This window comes from Coffea eugenioides, chromosome 9, assembly GCF_003713205.1.
Source record: "Coffea eugenioides isolate CCC68of chromosome 9, Ceug_1.0, whole genome shotgun sequence".
NCBI classification, from domain to species: Eukaryota; Viridiplantae; Streptophyta; class Magnoliopsida; order Gentianales; family Rubiaceae; genus Coffea; species Coffea eugenioides.
Window position 1 is genome coordinate 41406120 of NC_040043.1, and position 23613 is coordinate 41429732.

Below are 23613 nucleotides of genomic sequence, written 5' to 3' on the forward strand. Positions count from 1 at the left end.
TGATTGAACTAGAAAAGGCAAACAAAGAAGCTGCTGACTGGTTGAGCAGAATTCCACCAACTCTTTGAGTCATTCAACAACTACATATTAGAAGCAAGAGAGTTACCTATCATTGGGATGCTTGAATGGATAAGGAGGAGATTGATGCAGAGAATTTAAACAAAGAGATCTGGAATGCAAAAGTTTCAAGGAGAAATCTGTCCTAATATAGCAGAAAAGATTGACAAGAATCAGAGGTTGAGTAGGACATTTGTTGCGACCTGGGATGGGGGTCACAAGTATGAGGTTGACTGTGGTGTGAGAAAATGTGTAGTAGTAGACTTGAAAAACTGGACATGTACCTGTGGGTATTTTCAATTAACAGGTTATCCTTGTGCCCATGCATGTGCTGCGATAGGAGTGTGTAGATTACCTATAAAAAATTATGTGCATACTTGCTACACTAGAGCTGAATATCTGAAAATATATGCACATACTATCACACCTGTTCCAAGTGATATTTACTGGATAACTTGCGAAGAAGAGGCCATAAACCCCCCTGTGGTTAGGAGAATGCCTGGTAGACCAAAGAAACTGCGCCGAAGAGCGCAAGATGAGCCTAAGAAGGGTCAAGTATCAACTAGAAAGGGTCTTGTGGTACATTGTAAGAGATGTTTTCAGCCACGGCATAACTCACGGACGTGCAAGAATCCCATTCACCCTAACTCCAAATTTTATAAGGTAATTTTCCTTATACGCTTAAATGTCATTGTTATAGTATCTGTATGTTTTAACAATGTTAAATGGCATTTATAGGCACCTGAAGCAAGCGCAGCTGAATCCATTCAATCACAACCAATTGCTGAGTCGTCCACTCAACCACAGCCAATTAGTGAAGGAGCTGCTGGTACTCGAAGTACTACAAAGAATGGAGGTAACAAGGCTGATGGCACCACTGCAACAGTAAAAAGAGCCAGAGCTCCAATTGTTACTGATGTCCTGCGGAAATTAAGGCCAAAGAGATCAAAAGCCTAAGAAGGTTTAATTACCTGCCAGAATAGTGGCCTAGCCGTAGTTAGAATAGCTTTTGGAATATTTGTAGTTGCTGAATGAAACTGAACATTTGGTGAATCTATGTTCTGGGAACAGATTTTGGGTTGAAGTTCTTGGCAACCACCAGATTAATGTTATGTGATATGGGTGATGTGATGTTGTAGTTGCTGAATGAATCTATAACATTTGTTGTATATCTCTTCTGGGAACAGATTCTGTGAACAGATTTTGGTGTCTGTTATGTGAAATGGTAGCTTTAATCATTTTTTGTCTTTTTTTTCGGTCAACTATATAAGTTATAGTTGCTGAATGAATCTGGAAACATTTGTTGTATATTTCTTCCGTGAACAGATTTTGGTGTCTGCTATGTGAAATGGCAACTACATTTATTTTTGGCTTCTTTTTCTGTCAACTATGTAAGTTGTAGTTGCTGAATGAATCTGGAAATTGGTAAGATGATGGCATCCCACAATTCTACGAGCCGATATTTCTTTCCAAATTTCAAGAATTGTGTAGTTTTTCAATTGGGAAGCGGTAAAATTGGTAAGATGATTTGTAGTTAGAACTTTGAATTGAACTTTTGGTCCAACACTGACCATTATTCGGTTGGTAGACATCAAACAAAACACCACCGGAAAAGATAACATAACACAAAACTCCAACTAGTACTTGCTGCAATTCTGTTCATTTTCAAGACACTTGCTCAAATGCAGATTACCAAACAAAACTTCAAATTGCTTATTTTGTTCATTTTTGGGGGTTTTCAAAATGCAGATTGCCAGAACAAAACTCCAAAATACAGATTAACAATTTCGTTCCTTTTCACTGCAACAAAACGCCAAAACATCAACAACAACCTACCAACTAGCAATTCGATAGATGAAGAACTACATCATCAACAACAGCCTACCATTATCTTATCTGGTAGACATCAACAACAATAAAATAGAAAAAATAACTACCATAACACAACCTCCAACTAGCAATTTCAAGTTCTTCATTTCATTGTCCAAATTTTCCAGTTTTGAGAGCACGCCACCCAAATACGAATTTTCTTGAACATGCTGGCTCACTACGGGGACAGGTGCATCTCGATCTGGCTCGTCTCTGTAGATTGGACTACACCATGAAAAGAACCGACATTCATCTTTTTCACACACAAAATACAACATTCCTTTCGATGGCTTTTCCGACTCAACAATCTTTAGCTTCGCCTTCCTTCCACAATTACATATCTTATACTGGTATCGCAGACCTCTAGCTCCGTTTCTGCCGCTGGTTGTTCGAGAGCTTGAGGAAGACATCGATTCTCCACTTTCCTGCAATTCCTTTGCTGGCTTGCAACCTCTACTTGATTGATTACTCTCGATGTATGGAAATCGTTCAATTTTGGCTGAAGCCGAGCATATCAGCTAAAAGAATTAAAGTCAATGAAGGCCGAGCCTTCAATTTTGATGTCTCCCTCTTTTTATTAAAGTCACTGAAGGGTAACGAAGGCATATCAGCTGAAAGTTTGTGGTAGAAATCTCTTGTCCGCAAGAAACACGCGCATTTCCAGTGCGTTTAAGTCAAAAGCGGTACATTTGACGATTTCCGTCGAATTTTCACAATAATTCAAAGCATGGGGTATCGACGTGTATGCTATGAAATCAGAGGGAATTTTTTTGTATGATAGCTATACCACAGGGGACTTTTTTGTTGTTTACCAAAAAAAAAAAAAAATAGAGGAGAAGAATGAAAGAAAGAAGCAATAAATAAGCAATCATCTTAAGTCCCATAACATCACTCTATGACCAGATGAAGTGTACATCATCTAGTCAAACGAATTCAGGTAGAAGCTTGTTACGCTGTTAGGGTGGTGGTAGTTGGTGGTAGTTCCTGATTACCTATTAATTCAATAAATACTACCCAATTAAGATCAGAATGTTCAAATGACTATTTTGCCACTAGAAGTTTGAAGTCTTCTTCTCGGGATTGCAATCATGTTCTTTTCATACTAGTGCCGTACGACTATTATCATCTGAAATCAACCCAAACTAACATGTTATCCTGACTAATCTGGATTAACAATTATTTCCCTTAGTTTCAGCTTGAACAACCAAAATATGAGTAATGACTCATGGAGATTGCTCGTAAACATTCTCTCTCAGATTTAGGCATGAAAATGGATTCCACATCATAAGACAAAAGAATCGGAAAAAAACCAGAATAGGCAATTCACTGGAACCCTTACAATGCAAATATAAACGAACAGGAACAATATTAAGAAATTGATTCATCGAAGTCATCCACAACTAGAAACAAACGTTCGCAATATCCTTCCCATTGATCAAATAAATGGCAGTCAAGTCATCAAACATAGACGACAACAACGAAACACCCCAAACAAAATTCTTTTGTTCTGCAACATCAGGCAATAACAACGCCGGCAACATTTTTTTTTAATTGTTATTTTGATATTAAGTAGGTGAAGTCATCCGGACAAGTAATCTGGAAAATACCTGGAAATCAGCGGTACTGAGTTCATATACACTGTCACCAACCGCCGCGAACAAGCGACTTCCATCATCAAAAAAGCGCAATGCATACACTTTCTGGTTATGAACAATTTAATTTGATTTGGGTATTTATTTAATTGACTCAGTAGGGAGTAGGAAAAATGACTTTCTATGAAGAATTGAGCGTTTCGTTATTAAGTAACTGCGTACACAGAAGGAAGAGCAAAATAATTGCCACATACCTGCCTCCAATGATGGAGCCAAGGGGGGTAGAGGGGGCATGGCCTCTAAGTTTTGAAAATTTTAATTCATAATATGTGTGTAAAATAAAATTGGTCTCCCCTAAATTTTTACAATTTTAGTTTATATTATGAGAGTTGATATCTATATACATGAATTAGTCATCGAGTGGATATATTTCTTGCAATAATTAATTATCAATTGCAAGAGTTACATAGCAGGTTTAATGATCATACCTTGGAATTGCTTGTTTTGAGCACTGCATTAGATTCTAGAAATAGATTTATGCTGTTCAAGATTGATGATATTTGTAAACTTGCAGAGAAGTTCTATCCGAATGATTTTATGGAGTAAGAACTAGTACGTTTAAAAATAGAACTTCAACATTTTGAGTTCGACATTCCAAATCATCCTGAATTGCAAGAATTATCCGGTATTCATGAGTTATGTCAAGGTTTGGTGAAAACAAAAAAAATCAGTGATATATCCTCTTATTGACAGATTGATTAAACTTATTCCTATTCTTCATGTATTAACTGCAACTACAGAGCGGGCATTTTCAATTATGAAAACAATCAAGACAAAGCTCCGAAACAAGATGGAAGATAATTTCTTAAATGATTGTCTAACTATGTATATAGAAAAGGAAATTGCTGAAAAATTTAGCAATGATTCAATCATAAATGAATTTAGTTCTATGAAAGAGCGTAGAGCTCAATTTACTTCTCAGAAAAGATGTTGAAATTTCAAAGTATGTTAACATAACTTTTATCTTTTTTCAATTGAAAATAGTTACATTTATATTACATGGTTATATATATATATATATATATATATATATAGCATAGGTGACATATTGGAGAGCATCTTCTCATAATGTACAAATTGGATGGTTTGTGATGTTATAAGATATTTAATCAAAAATTATCTTTTTTGTTAATTTTTGTTATGACTGTACCGCATATTTATGAATAGACATACGTTTATAATTAAATTTAATATTTGATATTTTTAGATGTCATATATTTAAATAGAAGAAAATTATTTTGAACATAATATATTAAGATAATTTTATTAGGAAAAAATTTTGGCCCAAAAAAAAAAAAAAATCCTGGCTCCGTCACTGCTTGCCTCCAACTTTTTTTCGGGCTTTTTTGTTCAGCTTTTTACTAATCATGTTTGTTTGTCTTACTCAGTTGCTTGATGAATACTCACCATGAGCTAGAAGCTTCCTTGTAGCACCCAGAATTTCTTCGTAGTGGCTCCCTTCCATGCCTCATTTAAGAAGGAAACTCAAAGTGGCTTTATTTCATTATATTCCATCCATACCCAATTTCATTCATTTAATATCTCTTTGGTGTCATTGACATAACAAATACCTCCCCTGAGATTTTTAACAATTGCATAAAGCGCCCCTCAAATTCTAAAAATTACATTTATCTCCCCTATTTTCATTATTTAAGTAACATTCTAGATCCAAAAGTTTATACTTTTTCCCAAAATTTCTATAATACCCTTGAGTTATAATTCATAGCAAAAATGTAAAGAAAAAAATGGTTTACTGTCTCTATTTCATTTATTTGTATTTCCTACCACTATTACCTACTGATCAACATCTAAATTACCATTAAATAAACACTTATCTTTGTTCTAATGTTCCTCTTTTACCTAAAATTTTCGATGTAAACCATTGTATCAACTATAAAATGCTACATTATATACCCAAAAACTTACCTACAATCTCATAACAATATCAGATTTTACTTAATATACTACAATATTCATCAATATTCCTAAATTTCAATTTCATGACTGCCACCTTTTTAATACAAAATAATCTAAACCATCACTACTAATATTAATATTCAATATATTCCATTGGCACAGAGTTCAAAATCAATCAAATTTCCTCTGTAGGAATAATATCAATAATTGTAAATCAAAAATAGAAATACAATGCAGTTATAAATATATAACAAGAACACTTTTTTTCATGATAACCATAATAGCATAACTTATATTTAGTTTCTATTCTATTTATTATCCTTAATTTTTATTTTTTATCACTGTCACTATCTTCATCTCCATCTAATTTGATAATGAAATTAGCAATCAATTTGTCATTTGACAATTTCAATTTGCTAATACCTATCAAAAATTGAAAATAAAAATGGGCGCAAGGAAACTATTTACTAATAATGGAAAATCGATGATTAGGAATAGATACTAAGATATATAAGTATTTGTGATTTAGTGTGTATGCTGATTTTATTAGTAGCGACAGTACACATTTGATTGATAATAATAGATAAATGGATTTGAAAGAAATATAAATATATAAGAAAGAAAATAGATAGTTAAATTAAAAAAACTATGGTTTGAATTATTGGTTAATAATCGATGAGAGATTTTTAATATTTGATAGAGTTTTTCAATAAGTTGACAATTAATAAAGGGTATTATTGTCTTTTTATCACAACAAGAGAGGTCTCTGTAATTATGTAAACCTCAAGGAAGTCGAATGAAATTGTCGAAAACCTCAAGGGAGGTTTTTGAAATTATCCCTAAATCTAATGAGTAATTTTGCTTTTGTTTTAACTTAGAAGCATAAAATCAATATGTATAATGAGCAATTGAATCTGAGTATCTACTTCATTCATTCAATACGAGTAAGAACAACGAGTCCAAAAGAATTCAACATTTCAATATTAAGTAATGACGCACCCTTCCAAAAGGCTCAGGCCAAGAATATCCATCTCACTTTCAACTCTCAACAGTTTTTTGCTCTCTCAATCTTAGTGTTCTTTCTTTCTTGAGCATCAAGGCTATATGCATTATATAGTGGATTTGTCTTCTTTTTTTTTTTGTCTGTAACGATAAATGTCCTATAACCTAAACTAGCCTAATCTAGGGGCAAGGGGAGATGGTCAACTAAGACCAGCCACATATTGTGGCAAATTTGAGGGAGGCAGGGGTTGAACCCCTGACCTCCAGCACCACCAAAGAGGGTAATGACCACTGGACCAAATGGCCAGTGGCATATAGTGGATTTGTCAAGCCTGAAAGATCACACGTTTCTAGGGACTTCAGAAGCAAACAAAGGCGGGGGATGATGGGTGCCTTCCAGGTTTCCACGCTACAGGATGCTGGGTCCACTCAATCTGTTGTGGCTCTCACCGACCAGACAAAGAAACGTTTAGGTGCTAATGGGTAAAAAAAATATAATAAAAAAGTGGGTAAAACCAATAATATATATTTTAGACAATAAATTTTAGGCACATATAAACACCTATTCTGTTTGTGTGAAGGAGTTCAAGTCTCAGCAGGGAAAATTAAAAGGAACAGGAATACATGAACATTATTGGACGTACACTCGGAAATTCAAGAAACGAAAGGCAACCACCCAAATTATATGTAAAAAAAAAATCAATTAGGAGTGAAATTTGATGGTGAAACGTAACTGATTTGCTCGGTTAAATGTTGGTTTAACCAATATATTCTTCTCCTCAATCCTCTTTCTACCCGATAATGCCCACCATTTTAATCTTTCCCCAGCTAATTTGACTAGTCTGCAATTCATTCATTCAGTTGTTATTCTTTTTTCTTTTTTTTTGGAGTTGAAGATTAATTGCAACAAAAAAAATCAAATTTAGTATTTAACAGAAGATGCCAAAGAAGTACTAGTTGTATATAATGCCAAAGAGGTACTTATAGATAAAAGGAAAAATCGTTTAAAATGATCCCTACATTTTATTAGATAAATTTTTTTCGTTCTTCACTTTTAAAATATTAATTTTACGTCCTTTCCAAATTCAAATCAATAAAATTTTGTTTCAACCTAAGTTTTTGAACATTTTTTTAATCTGAAATTACGACATAATCACATGTGATCATCTTTCATGTATAAAACGACTTGTTCTCACTTGTTTAGAGGTAGAAACGAATATGAATTAGATTAGATAATACATTTTTAGAGAAAAAATAAATATAGTTTGGATCAAATTTCATTTTTTATATGAAAATTTAAATATGGATGGATCACTTGTTTAATTACAAATGGTATCTAATTTTTCTTGCTAATAAAAAATGATCAAGTGTGAGTTACTTGATGAATTCAAAGTAAAAATTGGTCAAAAATTTAAATTAAGACTAAATTTTATTGATTTAAACTTAAAAGGGTTGTAAAGCTAATATTTTAAAAATGAAAGATAAAAAAATTTATTTAAAAAAATCTGAACGACGTTTTAAATAATTATTCCTAGATAAAATATTGAAGTACTACTATTAATCGTCATAAACTGGCATGGTTATTGGTTAATCGACCCGGTAAAGTGTTTGCGGACGAAACACTCCAGCCAAGGTGGCAGCGGGCGACGCATCCAAGATAAAAATGAATGGTGTATACACTTATGGGTATTTTAAAAAGATAACTTCATACAATTTGAATGTGAATTTTAAACTTTACCAAAATAAAAAAAAAATTTACACATGTCACGTGCATCTAATCGTTAGGTTATAAATTGTTAACATAGAAAAAATTTGATTACATTTTTTATAATGTAAAAAAATTAATTAATCATAGAAAAAACTAATCATATTTTTATAATTAATGAACAATAGTATATTTGAATATTTCCTAAACACAAAATATTTAACTACTGATAGTTAATAAGTTTGTTTGGATGGTATCTTATATGGAAAAAATTTATTCGATTACATTATAAATGTGTTTTCTTAATCACTTTTTTCTAATCTTTCTATCTAGTTTTTTTAAATGTCACATACATACATCATATCACCAAAAAATTTTTAATATTTTTTAAAAATTATTCTAAATAATCTTCTATCCAAACACACTTATGAAGACTAATATACTAGGATTACTTCTTTTCCGTCGCAAATGAAAGAAGTGAAGGAAGAAAGCAGTGGTAATCATTAAGTGTTTGGATAGCACTATTATCTCAAACAATATTTCGCTTGCATCATAAACACATTTCCCAACTCACCTTTTTATATTCTCAACTACCTTTTTATCTCACATACATCGCATCACAAAAAGTACTACAATAATTATTTCAAATAATATTTCAAATAATACCCTATCCAAACAAACCAGCTTAAAGAGTGTCGAATGGAAATGATACATTGATCGAACGAGCCACAATCCTTAGACCCACTGCCATGGCCAGTTGAAAGGATCACTTCAATATTACAAAACAATTAATATGTTCTTCAAACTGTTTTATTTCTTCAAACTAGTAGGAAAAAGAATTTAATAATACCATGTGACGACGGTCACCTTGACCCTACCGCTATAAAGAAAGGACCGGGGCTTCTTGTATTTCCAGTTACCTCGGTCCGAGGTTGTATCAATTTGGCTCCTCAATGAAATGCCGAGCCCCTCAGTGTCTCGATTAATGAATTGTCCCTAATAATTGACACCTTGAGGGACCCCCAACATCTACATGAAAGAAAGACATGACGTTTGACGAGATCTGACCGCTGCTACATCTTGTCAACACAGACAGGACACACAGGCTGTCAGATCCTAGGGAATTGGAGTCCACCATCAAGTCCATCCTTCCCTCCGGTTGATCTTCTATAAATATCATTCCCTCCTAAATAAAGGGAGAGAACTCTCTACTATTTTCATTTCCATTATTCATTTTCCAAAAAACTAACTTAATCATCGGAGGTATTCTGGGAGAAAAAGCCCTGTCTAGTGTGTGTATCAGGAAAAATACAGCACAAAGTCACGTCGCTCGGGAAGAGGACGTATTAGGTCAGTTCGGCTTGACCGTTCAGAAATAATCTTTTCACCATGCAATGAGAGCAACAAATGAGACTTGAATATACTGCTAATTGATAAAACAGGTCACGTACACTAAATGCTAAACAAGCCAATGAAAAGCAATGAGCGCTTGATTTATTAATAGGGCATTGTTAATACCACTTAATATCTTTTATAGTTTTTACAAAGAAGAAAATAAAGCATCATAAAGAAAAAAAAAGTAAAGTGGTTTTTCAGATAAAATTTGTTGAAAACAAGAAAATTTATTTTCCTACAAGAAATAAATGGCGCAGTTTTTCCTCTTCGAAAAAAAATTATAGCATCAACCAACTCTCATGATTAGTCAACCAACTTTCTCCATAACGTATCTGAGTCAACTCGTCATATTTCTTATGAGAAAAAAAAAAGAAATGAGCAAAGGGAGGTTTATTCTTACAACCTTCTCTAATTCAGTTGTAATTACTAATTGATTGATTTTTTTCAAAAATATAATTGACTGAGTAAAAATTGTGCACCAAGCTACAAAAAGAAATGGAATTGTTTTTTTTAAAAAAAAAAAAAGTTAAAGCATTATTTAACGTGAACTCATTAGTCTTGAAACATTACTCAACGTGTACTCATTTACAAACTAACAAGTCATATCTCTCAATTGATCGGGCTGAATTGAACTTAAATTGAGATCAAATGAAATTGATACGATCAAATTCGAGTAAGTCAATCTAAAATCGAGATAGAGTTCGAATTGAACTCAAGTTCAAACTTATTAACTCAAATCAAATCGAACTCGAGTAGCACTGCTTGAACTCAAAATTTAACTCGATTCGATTCCACTCCTTTTTAATTTACTTGTTCAGAGCAAACTTTGGTTTCTTACTTTCTTGTACTTACCGACAATGTTGAAATGTTGGCCCCACTTGTAGTTGCCATCCCCGGAAAGCTTCTGAATTAGCAGTTGATATTCGCGTGCTTCTCCGCGTTAGCCAAAATTTGAAGGTTAAGAAATAAGAACTACTGACAAAGAGAACTACAGCAGACAAGTTAAACGTGGCTGTTCACGCGCGATATAGAAATAGATGCAAACGAAGATACAACCATACTCGGAACATGGCCAATTTGGGAACAGAAGATTATGCCAGTTTGTAGAACGCTGTAAGCATCATGTATCATGACACAATTCAATTAGACCTGCCAATTCCTAATAACCTTTCACACATAAGACAAAAAGTACAGGTCTTTCTTTTTCTTGGAGTCGATGAAGTTCTAGTTTTCTTGTTCTACGAAGACGATGAAGGTCTAGTTGCTTCTGTATTTTGGCTCCGCCATAGCGTAATGGTAAACAATAGCCATAAGAAATATGAACACGCCGAGAAAGCTCGCAAAGAATCCCAAAGTCTGATCATCCATCACTGCAATAACAGATATTCAAGACAATTATTTAGCGTTAGAGTTAAGATGGTTATCTCAGTCAAAAGTAGTACTTTATTGAAGGACGTAGTAAAATGATGCTTGCTCTATTAATTCCATGACAGTCAGAAAAATCTGTTACCTTTGCTTGGAAACGTAAAAAATAAATAAATAAGAACACGGAGCAACTTGCAAACTACAAGAACTCTTCATGATGTTCCCAGCTTTTTACAATCCTCTGTTTTTCAAAATGGCTACCTCAATTCCCTCAAAAGACAAGATCCTCCACACCCCCCCCCCAACAAAAAAAAAAAAAAAAAAAACTCAGATGCCTACTTCTGGTCAACTACCCTTTCGTAGTACCAATTCATTCATCATTTTCTTAAACCCCTATGACAATGAAGTGACATGGATAATAGACGCCCTATAGTGTCAATGCACCCAACTCATTTTTAATCTATTCCACAACAAAACTGGGTATTTCTTTCACAAGATTCTCACAATCTTCGTTGATTGGAGACTCTAAATAACAATTATTAAAGAAAATCAATATATTATTTTCACAAGGCCACGGTATCTAAACAAAACAGGCAACCATCAAGAATGCCACCCTTGACTCATCGTACTCTTCACATAGGAAGTAAAAATCTGATCGAAGAATTATTGCAACTGTCCTCAATAATGTATCCCTATCTCATTATATATGAATCACACATCAAAATCAAGAACCCACCTCTAAGATTCCTACAACATCCTTACCTTCAATAATTGTCATCATAACGTCAAAAGAAATACTAAGATAATCCATCATATACATGTTTCTTCGTTTTTTTCCTTTCCTGAAAAATGGATGCACGAGCTATTCTTGATTAACTTATCCCATCTAATAGACACGAGAAGCTAGCTTTGACACACATCTTTCTGAATGTGTATGAACGTAATAACATCATTTTATACAAGAAATTGCAGCTGAATCAGCTCAATTCTCTGAAGGTACGAGGTTTGACACTACTCTTGTGACTGAGTTAAACAACTGCTCCATAACGAGGGTAAAAAAAAAAGTAGCAATTAGCAAATACACAAACATATTACACAGCTATTGGCCAAAGTCATTTTCCCCCAAAAAAAAAAAAAAGAGAATTCCTGATAGTTAAACAGGAAGAACTAGAATAGACAAATTCAAAAGGGAGAAAAGATGGAAAAAAAAAGAAGAAGACGGAAAGCAGAAGGCGATCGCAGTGGGATTCGAACCCACGACCTTTAGATCCGGAGTCTAACGCGATATCCACTCCGCTATGCGATCCCTTTCTAATTTTGCATTGGAATGGAATTCTTGGTTCAATTCAGAAGAAAACAGCATACATATGGAAGAAAGTGACAATTGAGATCTGAACTTTTAGCCCGGTTTTCAGTTTTCACCCCATCTATCATCATCTGATCTAAGACAGTTACGAATGTCATAAATGGTTCCAAACTGAAGCTAATAAATGCAAATACATCCAAAACCTTTTGTTGTCTCCACTCTTTTTGCTTTCAAAAATATGAGAGAGTCTAGTAATTTATTCGTTACGTGAGGGAAAAAATTTAAAAATATTGGACGCATGGACGAGATTTTCATACAAATAGACGGAAGGACAGATCGCTAGTGGTCATACCTTTTTCCGATGATAAAAATATAAATAAAAGGCCAAGAGTTTCCGGTGAACCGCGGACGTCGACGTCGTCCTCGTAAACCAATCACGCTCGCGTCGCAAATGAAGAGAGCAAACCGCAAACGTTAGCGAGTATAGCCCAGGGTTTATTGCTAATTTATAGAGGGGTACTTCCGGAACTGAGGCTGATGAATGAGGGTAGTTTGGGAATTTAGAAAAATGCACTGCAGAAAAATAAGAAAGTGTATCTGTGGCTGCTGGGATTCGAGCCCAGGTCTCCACGGCCACAACGTGGAATTCTTACCACTAAACTACAGCCACTTTTTGTACATTCGTTTGCTAAATTTACTAACAAGGAATAAGTAATCTATTAGATCTAGATTGTCTAACGACGATACTAAAAGTAAATTGATGATATTCAGTGCTAATAAAATCAGCTTCTTATCCTTTTCCAATTTAGAATCACTAGCAAAGCCACTGAATTAATCTTTGTGTCCGTATATTCTGCCACAATTATCATCAAATCCTGAATCCAAAATGTCATGCTTATAATTTCTCACACTTTACTATTCAATCCAATCCTCTCCTAATAATACGAGATTCATACTGGTTAATAGCTATTAAACTTTTGTAGTGTATTAACAAACATCATGAAGACTTTCCTTTGGCGCTTGTCCTTAATACATGCATATATATTCTCTCAGATATTTCATTAAGTTGATAGAAATTTCCTCATCAAATAAGATCCTATTCGTACGTTTTCAGCCTAAAAAGGGAAGAAAGTTACAATTTGGTATATAACTTGCGTGTAAATGACACAGCAGATAACATGAAATCACCCAAGACGATGACAGCTGCTGTCCAATAGGTGGTGCATACTACGTCACTGCAATTACAGGCTTGCCTAACTCGCAATAAATCCAATCGCCCGAGCAACCAAAAATGTCTAAAACCCATAATCACCCAAATTAATCTTGCTAATGCATCAAATTTAACTGCAGCCTACGTGGCAGATCACCGCTTGCATCATCTCCTGCAATACAAAGTAGGGATAATTTTAGAAATCATCTTGCGCTAACTTCATGAAGTTAATTATCTTGTAATATTTAACTCCAACCAATACCTACGAAATGATATTAGAAGAGAGAAAATAATATGATTTTAACATTGCCCATCATCTATTATATTATTTAATATCAATCTACATATTAAAGAAAAATACTAAATTTTGTTGTTTATCAATAGGGATCAAATCATATATAACATCCAAATTAGTATATTATTTTATATTTTTTACGTAATACAAGATTCAAATTATTCTTTTCATACTCATTGCCAAATATGATCAACAACAAATAATCAAAAACTTTGCAACCAATATTACAGAAAACAAACTTTAACATCATAAATATTCTTATCAATATATTCAGGTTAGTTGTTGAGTTTTTTATGTTAAAATTTGCTCTTTGTAATATTTTGATTACAAAATTTTTAATTATCTGTTACTAATTATGTTTGACTATAGATTTGTAGCTGAAAAGAGTAATTTAGATCTTATATTAAGTGAAATTTATTGAATAATATACTATTTTTGATATCATATGTGATTTAATTTCTAATAATAAATAACAAATTCTAGTGCTTTCTTTAATAATTGGGTCGGTATTAATTTAATTAAACAATTTAGTAGATAAGGAGCAATAGTGAGATCATATTATTATCTTTTCTCTGCTAAACATTACTTTTTAATTGTTGATTGAATTTAGATATTATAAGAGAATAAATCTTAAGGGTGATTAATGTAATGTTCAAAATTTAAAGGGAGGCCAGTGGAATAGTTAAAAACTTCAGAGGAGGTTTCTGATATTATCCCTGCAAAGTAATAAAAAAAAAAGAAATTTATACACCGCTCCGATAGTATGAAGATGTGGCCCACCTTGACTAAATTAGACGGCTTACGAAGAAGAAATCGCCTAACTGGCCGAACACAGGAAACTACTGTACTCTTTCTTGCTCTACGGGACCCGCCACCGCATCAGTTTCGCAAGCGGTGTTTATAAGCGTGGAGACATCAACGTAGGACTACGTTTTAAAACCTCAGAATTCATCTGATTCAGACTCAACAGAGGTAAACTGCAAAACGTTGTGGGTTTAACCCTTTTTGTTCTTTAATTTGTATTCAATCTATTCTTAATGATCTTATGCAATCAACGTGATTGTTAAACATTTTGACATGTTTGGGACACTTGATTTGTTTAGATTTAGATCTGAAATCGTCAGGTGTGGGACTACACTTTCGTTTATTTCAAGCTTCCATCACGCTCTTCACACACACATTTAAATCTGGTTCTTTTTTTTTTTTCTTTTCTCGTTGCCGTGATCTTGAAGATTTTTCAATCTTTCTGTCTCTCTCAAAGGTTGGTACAGTTTGGTGTGGAGCCAATTATTAATGCATGCTTTTCATGTCTGTTGTTTGTCTGAATTTTGCTGTCGAGCATTAAAGTTTTTCGGTTATATAAGCACAAAGCTCAAGTTTTGCCGATTGCTGCTTTTTGTTAATACAACTACATTCTTGAGAATTCTATCAGGTGATCAAAGCTTCAAATTTCTCTCCGTGGGAACGAGTTGGGGATTGCAATTAAATCTTCCTTTGTTTTTCTTTTCGTCGTTATTATTGTTTTTAGATCATTGTTTGAATTGGTATCAAGATGCAAACTTTACCAGAATTACTATGTTTTATTGGGATTGACTGGAATTAAATGGCCATTTTTGGGTTTTGTTGGATTTGGTTCAGGAAGTAGAGAAGTGAAACAAATGGCCAAGGAAGTTTCAAACGGAGAGAACCATGTGACCACAAAACCACCCCCGGAGCCCTCGCCTCTGAGAAATGCCAAATTTTTTCAGGTAAAAATATGCGTAAACCACCTTCATCGTGGATTTTTTAGGAGGGCACAAGCATAGAACAAACAGACAACCATTATAAGATAGAGTAGAAATTTGAAAGTTTTAAAGACATTTTGACTGTTTATTAATTTTGTTCCTGTGGTTGGATGCACGTTCATGTGCACTTCAATCCAATTCTTTTGTCTGATGGTTACTCCAGATTCCTTTCTCTTTTGTTCTCCGTTAATTCTTGGCTGTCATACGGAAATTGTTTTTATCCTGAACAGGCAAATATGAGAATTTTGGTAACTGGTGGCGCTGGATTCATAGGCTCTCACCTGGTTGACAGATTAATGCAGAATGAGAAAAACGAGGTGAAATTCTTAGCTCATGCTGTTTTTTGCAGCAGTTAGTATTAGGATATGGCTATTTAACGGGCTGTAGGAATTGGATATTTGTTCTTTTTGGTCTTTATACTAGAATTTACTGTGATTTTCACTAGGTGATTGTCGTGGATAACTACTTTACTGGGTCAAAAGACAACTTAAAGCAATGGATTGGACATCCAAGATTTGAGCTTATTCGTCATGGTATGCTATTGTCTTAATAGTTATAATATCCTTAGTATGAGAAACTAATATATTAGGCACCAGATTTTCTTGAATTATTATGCTTTCAGTGATTTCAACAATATCAAAAATGAGAGTGATAAATAATGTTTCTCATCTGATGTTTGTGGAGACTCTGAATACTACTTTGAACAACCATGGATCATATCTCCTCAACCATTACAAACTCTGGAACCAGGGTTTCCGATTTAGGTGTTCTTCCTCTTCAGTTGCTCGTATAATATGGAGATGCTAATCGTTTTCTTCTTGGTTTTAAAGTCTGTCACATGTTATATCCTGTTTCCATTTTGTGTTTGGATTTAAATATATTTCATTGAGTTGAAGATACTTTAGATGGCACTTCAGGTAAGGAATGTTAATTGTTTTATTTTTATGATTTGCAGATGTAACAGAACCATTGTTAGTTGAGGTTGATCAAATATACCATCTTGCTTGTCCTGCATCCCCTATCTTTTACAAGTACAATCCTGTGAAGGTTTGTAACCAGGATATTCTCCGTCAACATTTTTATTTTGTGGCCTGTATGTCTGCTACTCAACTAATTCTTGCACTTTGAGGGAGTTCTCCTTCCTCCTCCTTATTGGTCTTTATGGCTTAATCTTGTCAAACTTGTTTTCACGTATAGACTTTTTACAGCTGTGACTTCATCATTGTTAACTTCTTCTGGTTCTCACTTTTTCTTGTCATGGTAGACGATCAAGACTAATGTGATTGGGACGCTTAACATGCTGGGACTTGCTAAGCGTGTTGGGGCAAGGTACTTTTCAAGTTCCCCTCTCTCTATATTTGTTGGGTAGAACCACATTTCATTATATTTGCTTTTGCCACAGGATTTTGCTGACATCAACTTCTGAGGTTTATGGAGATCCTCTAGTGCATCCTCAAACTGAGAGCTACTGGGGAAATGTTAACCCAATTGGTATACTGATCAACCTATCTTTTAGTTCTTGATGATGAATTTGCTAACCCACTAATTGACTGATACTTGAGGAAAATTTGATTTCTTGTATGTTGCCAGTACTCATGACTTCAGTCAATGAGCGAGTGCTTAATTACGACTTTTTTCTTGAAATTGCTACAGTTATTGCTAACTGATTTTTCTGGCTCAAAGTGTGTAGAATTATAGATGTTGTAGAACAGTGATTCATATTTCACGCCAGAATTTCTTGAAATAGCTAAATATTAAACTCCCTAGCTTAGAACTGGTTTTCTGCATCGCTTGGTTTTTCCTTGGAAGTTCAGACTAAAGACAGTTATTGTCTGCTTTATCTATGGAACTGTAGCCTGAGTTTCATCAAACATGCTAAGAACATGCCTCTGGTTTTATTTGAATGTGATCATGCAAAGAAAAGCACGTACTTATTGCCTCTATGTTAATTGCAGGAGTTAGGAGCTGTTATGACGAGGGGAAAAGGGTTGCTGAGACTTTAATGTTTGATTACCATAGACAGCATGGAATTGGTAAGTTCCCCGCTCACTCTAGATCCACTTGCTCATGGAAAACTTTCAACATGTAGTTAATTTCTTTTCCAATGTAATGCATTGTTTAACTGCTATTGAAATGGTGCTAATGTAACGCATTTGTAATTGATGTGGAACTGTAATTATGTGGCAGAGATACGGATTGCTAGGATCTTCAATACTTATGGACCTCGTATGAATATTGATGATGGTAGGGTGGTCAGCAATTTCATAGCTCAAGCAATTCGGTATGTTACTTTAGTCCGTAGCTCCTAGCTCCTCAATTTACCTTTGCAAGTCTTACTGCAAAAGCATTTTCTACCTTGTTGATTGTCCACAATGTTAATGGAAGAGTGCTTTAATGTTTGCCATCTGCAAGATGATAGTCATGTAACTTTGAGATTTCTGCTAAATTTACTCACAAATGCACTACCTGTTCTTCCTCCACATGCACAGCGATGAACCGTTGACAGTCCAGTTGCCTGGTACACAAACGCGAAGTTTTTGTTACGTCTCTGACATGGTATGCATCCTTACTGAACTACACACTTATCATGTCTGACTTTGCCTTGATGCCTAATCCATAATTCAAATCGTGAAGGTTGATGGTCTGATTCGTCTTATGGAGGGAGAGCACACTGGTCCTGTTAACATTGGCAATCCAGGTGATTTGCTCTAACTTTAATTTAATATTTCCTCTGTCCATGCTTTCTCATTTCTATTAACTCCATCTTTCTCTTTTTCTCGTGTTGCCGAATGTTTTCAAATAGGTGAATTTACTATGATCGAACTTGCGGAGACTGTGAAGGAGGTAGCATCTTGACTCATGCTCGAATAAGAGAAAAAAAAAAATTTCTCAAGCTACTTCTGTACATTTTTTAAGCTCATAATGAACTAACTCGGATAGCTTAGTAAATCTAATTAATTGTTGTGCTTTTGCAGCTTATCAATCCCGAAGTGGAGATCATCACTGTTGAAAACACCCCTGATGATCCTCGTCAGCGAAAACCAGACATCACAAAAGCCAAGGAGCTGTTAGGCTGGGAGCCAAAGGTCAAATTACGAGAAGGCCTTCCCCTCATGGAGGATGATTTCCGAAAGAGGCTTGAGATCTCCCGAAAGAATTGAACTAAACTTGTTCAAACACTTGATACGTCCATGTCATAATATATCCCTCATTATTCCGCCTCATCCCTTTTCGCGCTTTAAGCTGTAGAGAATGAGCTACATTCAAAATTTGCGTCATAATATATAAATTAGTGAAAATGTGAGTGGTCAGACTGGCCTCCTTATGTTTGAGACTCAAGATGGTTTTTATGCCTTTATGTGGCCATTGTGTTAGTTGAACAGAAAAAGGTTTTGAAGTTGGTCCGAAGATGGACTTTTTTTTTTAAAGGAAAACTAATACTAAATAAAAGAGCGAAAGAAAGGTCTATCCAATGTGAAACACTAACTGAATTTTAACTGAATTTCTCATAAAATTGAAACTTGATTCAATTACATTGATCAAACCCAACCGGATCAAAGTAGCGCCCCGTTTACCTAAAAACCCATTGCAAAAAAAATAAAGGAAAAAAGAAGGAAAGACAAAGGGGCGGGCCAATCCACCCAAAATTCAACCACCGAAGCCATAGAGAGTCCTGCCCTGCCTCTTCAAAGCGTAAACTACATCCATGGCGGTGACGGTCTTCCTCCTAGCGTGCTCTGTGTAAGTGACGGCGTCGCGAATCACATTCTCCAAGAAGATCTTGAGAACCCCTCTGGTCTCCTCGTAGATCAGCCCACTGATTCTCTTCACTCCACCCCTTCTAGCCAGCCTCCGAATTGCCGGCTTCGTGATGCCCTGAATGTTATCTCGGAGCACCTTACGGTGGCGCTTTGCTCCTCCCTTGCCCAATCCCTTGCCTCCCTTTCCACGGCCTGACATTTTCTCCACAAATATTTGTGTGACTTGGAAGTTATCAACTTCTGTTGATTGTGGCAATTGGGCAAGTAGACTGGGTTCGTTTATATAAAGGGATCTGAAGGTGAAAGCGGGGCTTGAAATTCTGGCGGCTGTTTTAATTTTTAGTTTTGGGCAATTGGGCGGTTAGTTGTGAATTTCCATTTACTATTTGATTTTTTATGGTTCAGGCGAAAATCGACGGTGGATATTTCGCTATTTCTTTGGTTCAAATCGACGGTGGATATTTCGCTATTTCTTTGGTTCAATCTGGATCCATGACCTGGCCGAGTAGCTTGAGCGCGATTTACGCCTGATGGATGACTGCGGGACCTCGAATTTGGTCCAAGGCTGATCCTTGACGTGGAGGCATATTAATTTACGATTACCTAAATCATTTTTCCCTGCATCCCATTGCTTGCCTTGCCTTTTGCCACGTGACTGCATGATGCCACTAGTTGCTCCAAAGCCTCTAAACCTCGAAAACATTTTTTTGAAATTTATCATTTCCCCATGGTGAAAGCATTTCTTTTTTTAGGGATAATTGATATTTTGGAAGTGCAAATGTACACATATACATGTTGCAATTCATTGATATAACCCTTAAATGTAGTTGTAAAATAATTAAGCATCAAGAGAATAGTTTATGTTGAAAAATTGCTAGTTCCACACCAAAATGAAGAAATATCCAAGCTAATGTTCCTAATTACTTAGATGCCACAAGAGATGAGTCCAAAAGCATTCGTTACTTCAACCTAGTCGCATAACAATCAAATAAATTAAGGTTTGAAGATTTTAAGGTAAGAGAGGTAATGCATGCATAACTTGTATTGCATGTCAGGCCATTATCCACAATCATTTAGATTTTTTTATGTATAGCCTATATAAAGAATCTCGTTAGGCTAACATGCAACATCACTTGCTATAAAACCTAGATTTTGATTGAAAATGGAAGGAAACATGGTGTGTTTGGATAGAGGTTTATTTGCCAAAAAATTTTTTAATTACATCACAAACATTTTTTAAAATAATTTTTTATCTTTTTAACTATCTTTTTATATCATACACATCACATCAAAAAAGATGTTAAAACGTTTTTCTTAAAATATTATTTCAAATAATCTCCTATGCAAAATAATTTTGAGGTCCATTACCCTCTAGACAAGTTCTTTTTTTTTTTTAAAAAAAAAACTCTAGACAAATTCTACTAGCAATAAATTTCGTGGGATTTTGAAAAGAATATTCTCAAAAAAAAAACCTCTAGACAAATTCTACTAGCAATAAATTTTGGAATTTTAAAAAGAATATTCTTGATTCATAGTAGCTATCATAAAGTATACAGTTTTCTCTTAAGCTTTGGTACGCAAATGGTATGTGGCCCAGTCTCCGTCAAACTTGACTTTATTAAAATCCATTTGAGGCCCAGCCCAATACAGAAGCTAAATTGAGCCCTTTCACTAACTACTTGTGGGTCTTTTTATCTCCCGTCTCAACTCGCAGGAGTCTCATTACCAGTTTTCAGCTGACCACCTGAGTGTATTCCAATTCCATCGAGAAGTGAGAGAGAAATGAGGAAATTTGATCCGTGGCCGGTGTTTTTCAGGAGAGAATGGAATCGGTGCTGGCCTTTCCTCGTCGGCTTCGCTGTCACTGGCACCATCATCACTAAGTTGTCCCTCAGCCTCACCGGTCAGCCCGCCCGCCTTTACCCTCTTGCTGTTTTCCTGTATTTATTTTGTATTTGTTATTCATTTTCTATTATCTTCATAATTTTTGTGCCTGACTTTTACTTTTTAATTATCTTGGTGGGATGATTGATTGATCTGGCAGAGGAGGACGCCAAGAACTCTCCGTTTGTGCAGAGGCACAAGAAACACTGATTAGAAAATAGTAAGTCCGTTATCTGTTCTATTAAACTAGCCCTAGCAAAGCTTTTCCAGATTTTAGATCCAATCCACGAACTCTCTTTGTTCGTTACTATTTTAATCGTGGCTCTTGATTCTTACATTGTTTGGTTTATTTTCTATGTTCTTCGTTCGAGTGTGCCCATCTTTCTCTTTTCTTCGTTCGTTTGGAGAAAAGTTTGAGTCCTTAATTGCGCCGTTGTTTTAATTGTAACTGACTGAAGCAACATTAGGTTGATTGTTTGGTTCTCAAATCTCAACATTCACACACTTGCCCTCGCCTAGTTTTCAATTTGCCCATTATTTGCAAGTGGAAGTCAAAATTGTTTGCGGATTACATCATTTCTTGGTGTATGGTTGTTGGTAGTACCATATCATTATTTTTCCAGGGTGATGCACATATTGTATACTTTTGTGGCATTATTCGAATAATCCAAACTGTTGATGATATGACGGACATCGTTGCCTATGAGTTAGCATTCAGATACTTGACCTAAGTATAAGATGCCCCATGAGTTCATAAATTCCCCCATTGCCAAGCTCTTTACTCAGTTTTGTTAGACTAATGATGACAGTGGTATCTACAATGAATGAAATAAATTGAGTTGTTTCTTGCCCTCATGCATGATTATTTATATAATATAGTGCTTGAACTGACTCTAATTGAGGCATTGTTGAGAGTACATTCGAGAAGTTGCTCAGTTAAAAGTTCCTGAGTTGTGCCTTGCACGAGGAGCAACGTCTTTGTGGCAACTGGAATATCTTCTGAAAGTATTAATCCACTTGTGGGCATGATTATGTTTGCTTTAGCTATTTATGACTAAAGAAGTAAGCTACTATCCTGGGAAAGTTATGTATAAGGGAAAGTGCATTTTGTGTGCAAAGTTTCAACAAGTTAAAACTAGTATAAATAGCAGCTCCAAAGGTACTCTGAAATTTACATTTTCCCAGCTAAATATATGTTAAAGAACAGGTCAAATGCTAACTATGCAGAAGCTTGCTGCGGTAGATGATTTCCTTAATGTGCAATTATGCTTATTATTAGCGTTTTTCATGTAATTGTGATATTTTAGATGACAACTTGAGATGTCGCTACCCTACCTGTTTTTCGTCGTACATCATAAGTTCACTAGCTATTTTTACAATGTATGGCTTTTGTTTCTAATAAATCTTCAACTTTAATTGCATTTACGGCTCTGATGTCCTGATTATTTGGCTATTGTATTCTGATTTGGCTAAATACATGAATTCACCTAGAAGTTCCCCTTGATGTAAAATAATCTACAAGTAAAAGATTAATCCTTCTTGTGTTCTGGTTAGCTAAAAACCATTTCCTGATCGTCAACGTCACCTCCTGTATTCATTCTGGTTAATAATTGTTATCTCACATTTAAGTTATGAGCTGGTGAACAGATTTTTTCTTCTTTTAAGTTTTTATGTTCTAAAGTACAGTCTAGACAGGACTAAATATTTGGATCTTTTTCATTCTACTGACTTTGTTTCGTTTACATTTGCAGGTGAATTTCTTTACGTATGATTTCCTGATAAGTGGAGACTCTTTACAGTGTTGGAAAGGGTTTCATCTCTGTAATTTTCTTTTCCGGATTTGTTGAGCACTAGTATCAAAAAATGATGGCTCTGGTTGCATAAATGTTCTCTTAACCTATCTGGGTGCAAAACTAGCTTGAGTTTCTATAAACTGATACTGCAAAGTTCGGGATTTTGTGGTTTTATTGGTTCAGTTTATTCAGACATGACCTTTGAAATCTTTCACTGCATTGAGATTCTGTTATGAAGGTGACCGATGTGTAATGTGCAAAACAGTTCCCATGTCCGAGATTAGTTCTGAATAGTTAGAACTGTGTCTTGCACGCACAACAGCAGAAGCAAATTGGTAATGTGATGCCATTTTGCCTTATCTGAAATCATAAATGGAAGTACTTAAACTTCCTACCATCTAGATTGCATGCATACCGTGAAAATATGCATCATGAGCTGCAGTGTGTGATCGAATGGCTCATTCAAGCATGAGAGCTATTGGAGTGCAACCAGTTTTAGTCAATACGTGCAGGAGAAATTATCATTAGCTGTGTTAACTTGGTCCCGGAACCATTTGGATATTTATGTGTGCCTTTCGATCTTGAAATAAAAAAAAAAAAAAAAAAAAAACCTCTTGC

General features: G+C 34.9%; 3 protein-coding genes and 2 non-coding genes across 5 annotated transcripts; 2 read left to right on the forward strand and 3 right to left on the reverse strand.

Moving 5' to 3' along the window:
• Window positions 1-12195: 12195 nt before the first annotated feature.
• Window positions 12196-12268, reverse strand: TRNAR-CCG. The gene has a single exon. It is a non-coding gene; the product is annotated as a tRNA-Arg (tRNA).
• A 598-nt stretch (window positions 12269-12866) lies between these two features.
• TRNAH-GUG lies at window positions 12867-12938 on the reverse strand. The gene has a single exon. It is a non-coding gene; the product is annotated as a tRNA-His (tRNA).
• Window positions 12939-14642: 1704 nt separating this feature from the next.
• Window positions 14643-18954, forward strand: LOC113782942 (UDP-glucuronic acid decarboxylase 6-like). Its single transcript, XM_027328923.1, has 13 exons — window positions 14643-14745; window positions 15412-15521; window positions 15788-15874; window positions 16003-16090; window positions 16513-16604; window positions 16822-16886; window positions 16960-17048; window positions 17513-17590; window positions 17745-17838; window positions 18047-18113; window positions 18192-18255; window positions 18361-18401; window positions 18533-18954. Exons 2-13 carry the CDS (start codon window positions 15432-15434, stop codon window positions 18716-18718), a joined length of 1041 nt encoding a protein of 346 aa, XP_027184724.1. The 5' UTR covers window positions 14643-14745; window positions 15412-15431; the 3' UTR covers window positions 18719-18954.
• Window positions 18955-19038: 84 nt separating this feature from the next.
• Window positions 19039-19639, reverse strand: LOC113782943 (histone H4). Its single transcript, XM_027328924.1, has one exon. The coding sequence runs from the start codon at window positions 19515-19517 to the stop codon at window positions 19206-19208; it is 312 nt and encodes a 103-aa protein (XP_027184725.1). The 5' UTR covers window positions 19518-19639; the 3' UTR covers window positions 19039-19205.
• Window positions 19640-21025: 1386 nt separating this feature from the next.
• On the forward strand, window positions 21026-23223 carry LOC113782981. The gene is made up of 3 exons (XM_027328971.1): window positions 21026-21221; window positions 21363-21422; window positions 22954-23223. The coding sequence occupies exons 1-2, from the start codon at window positions 21101-21103 to the stop codon at window positions 21410-21412; spliced, it is 171 nt and encodes a 56-aa protein (XP_027184772.1). The 5' UTR covers window positions 21026-21100; the 3' UTR covers window positions 21413-21422; window positions 22954-23223.
• Window positions 23224-23613: the final 390 nt, after the last annotated feature.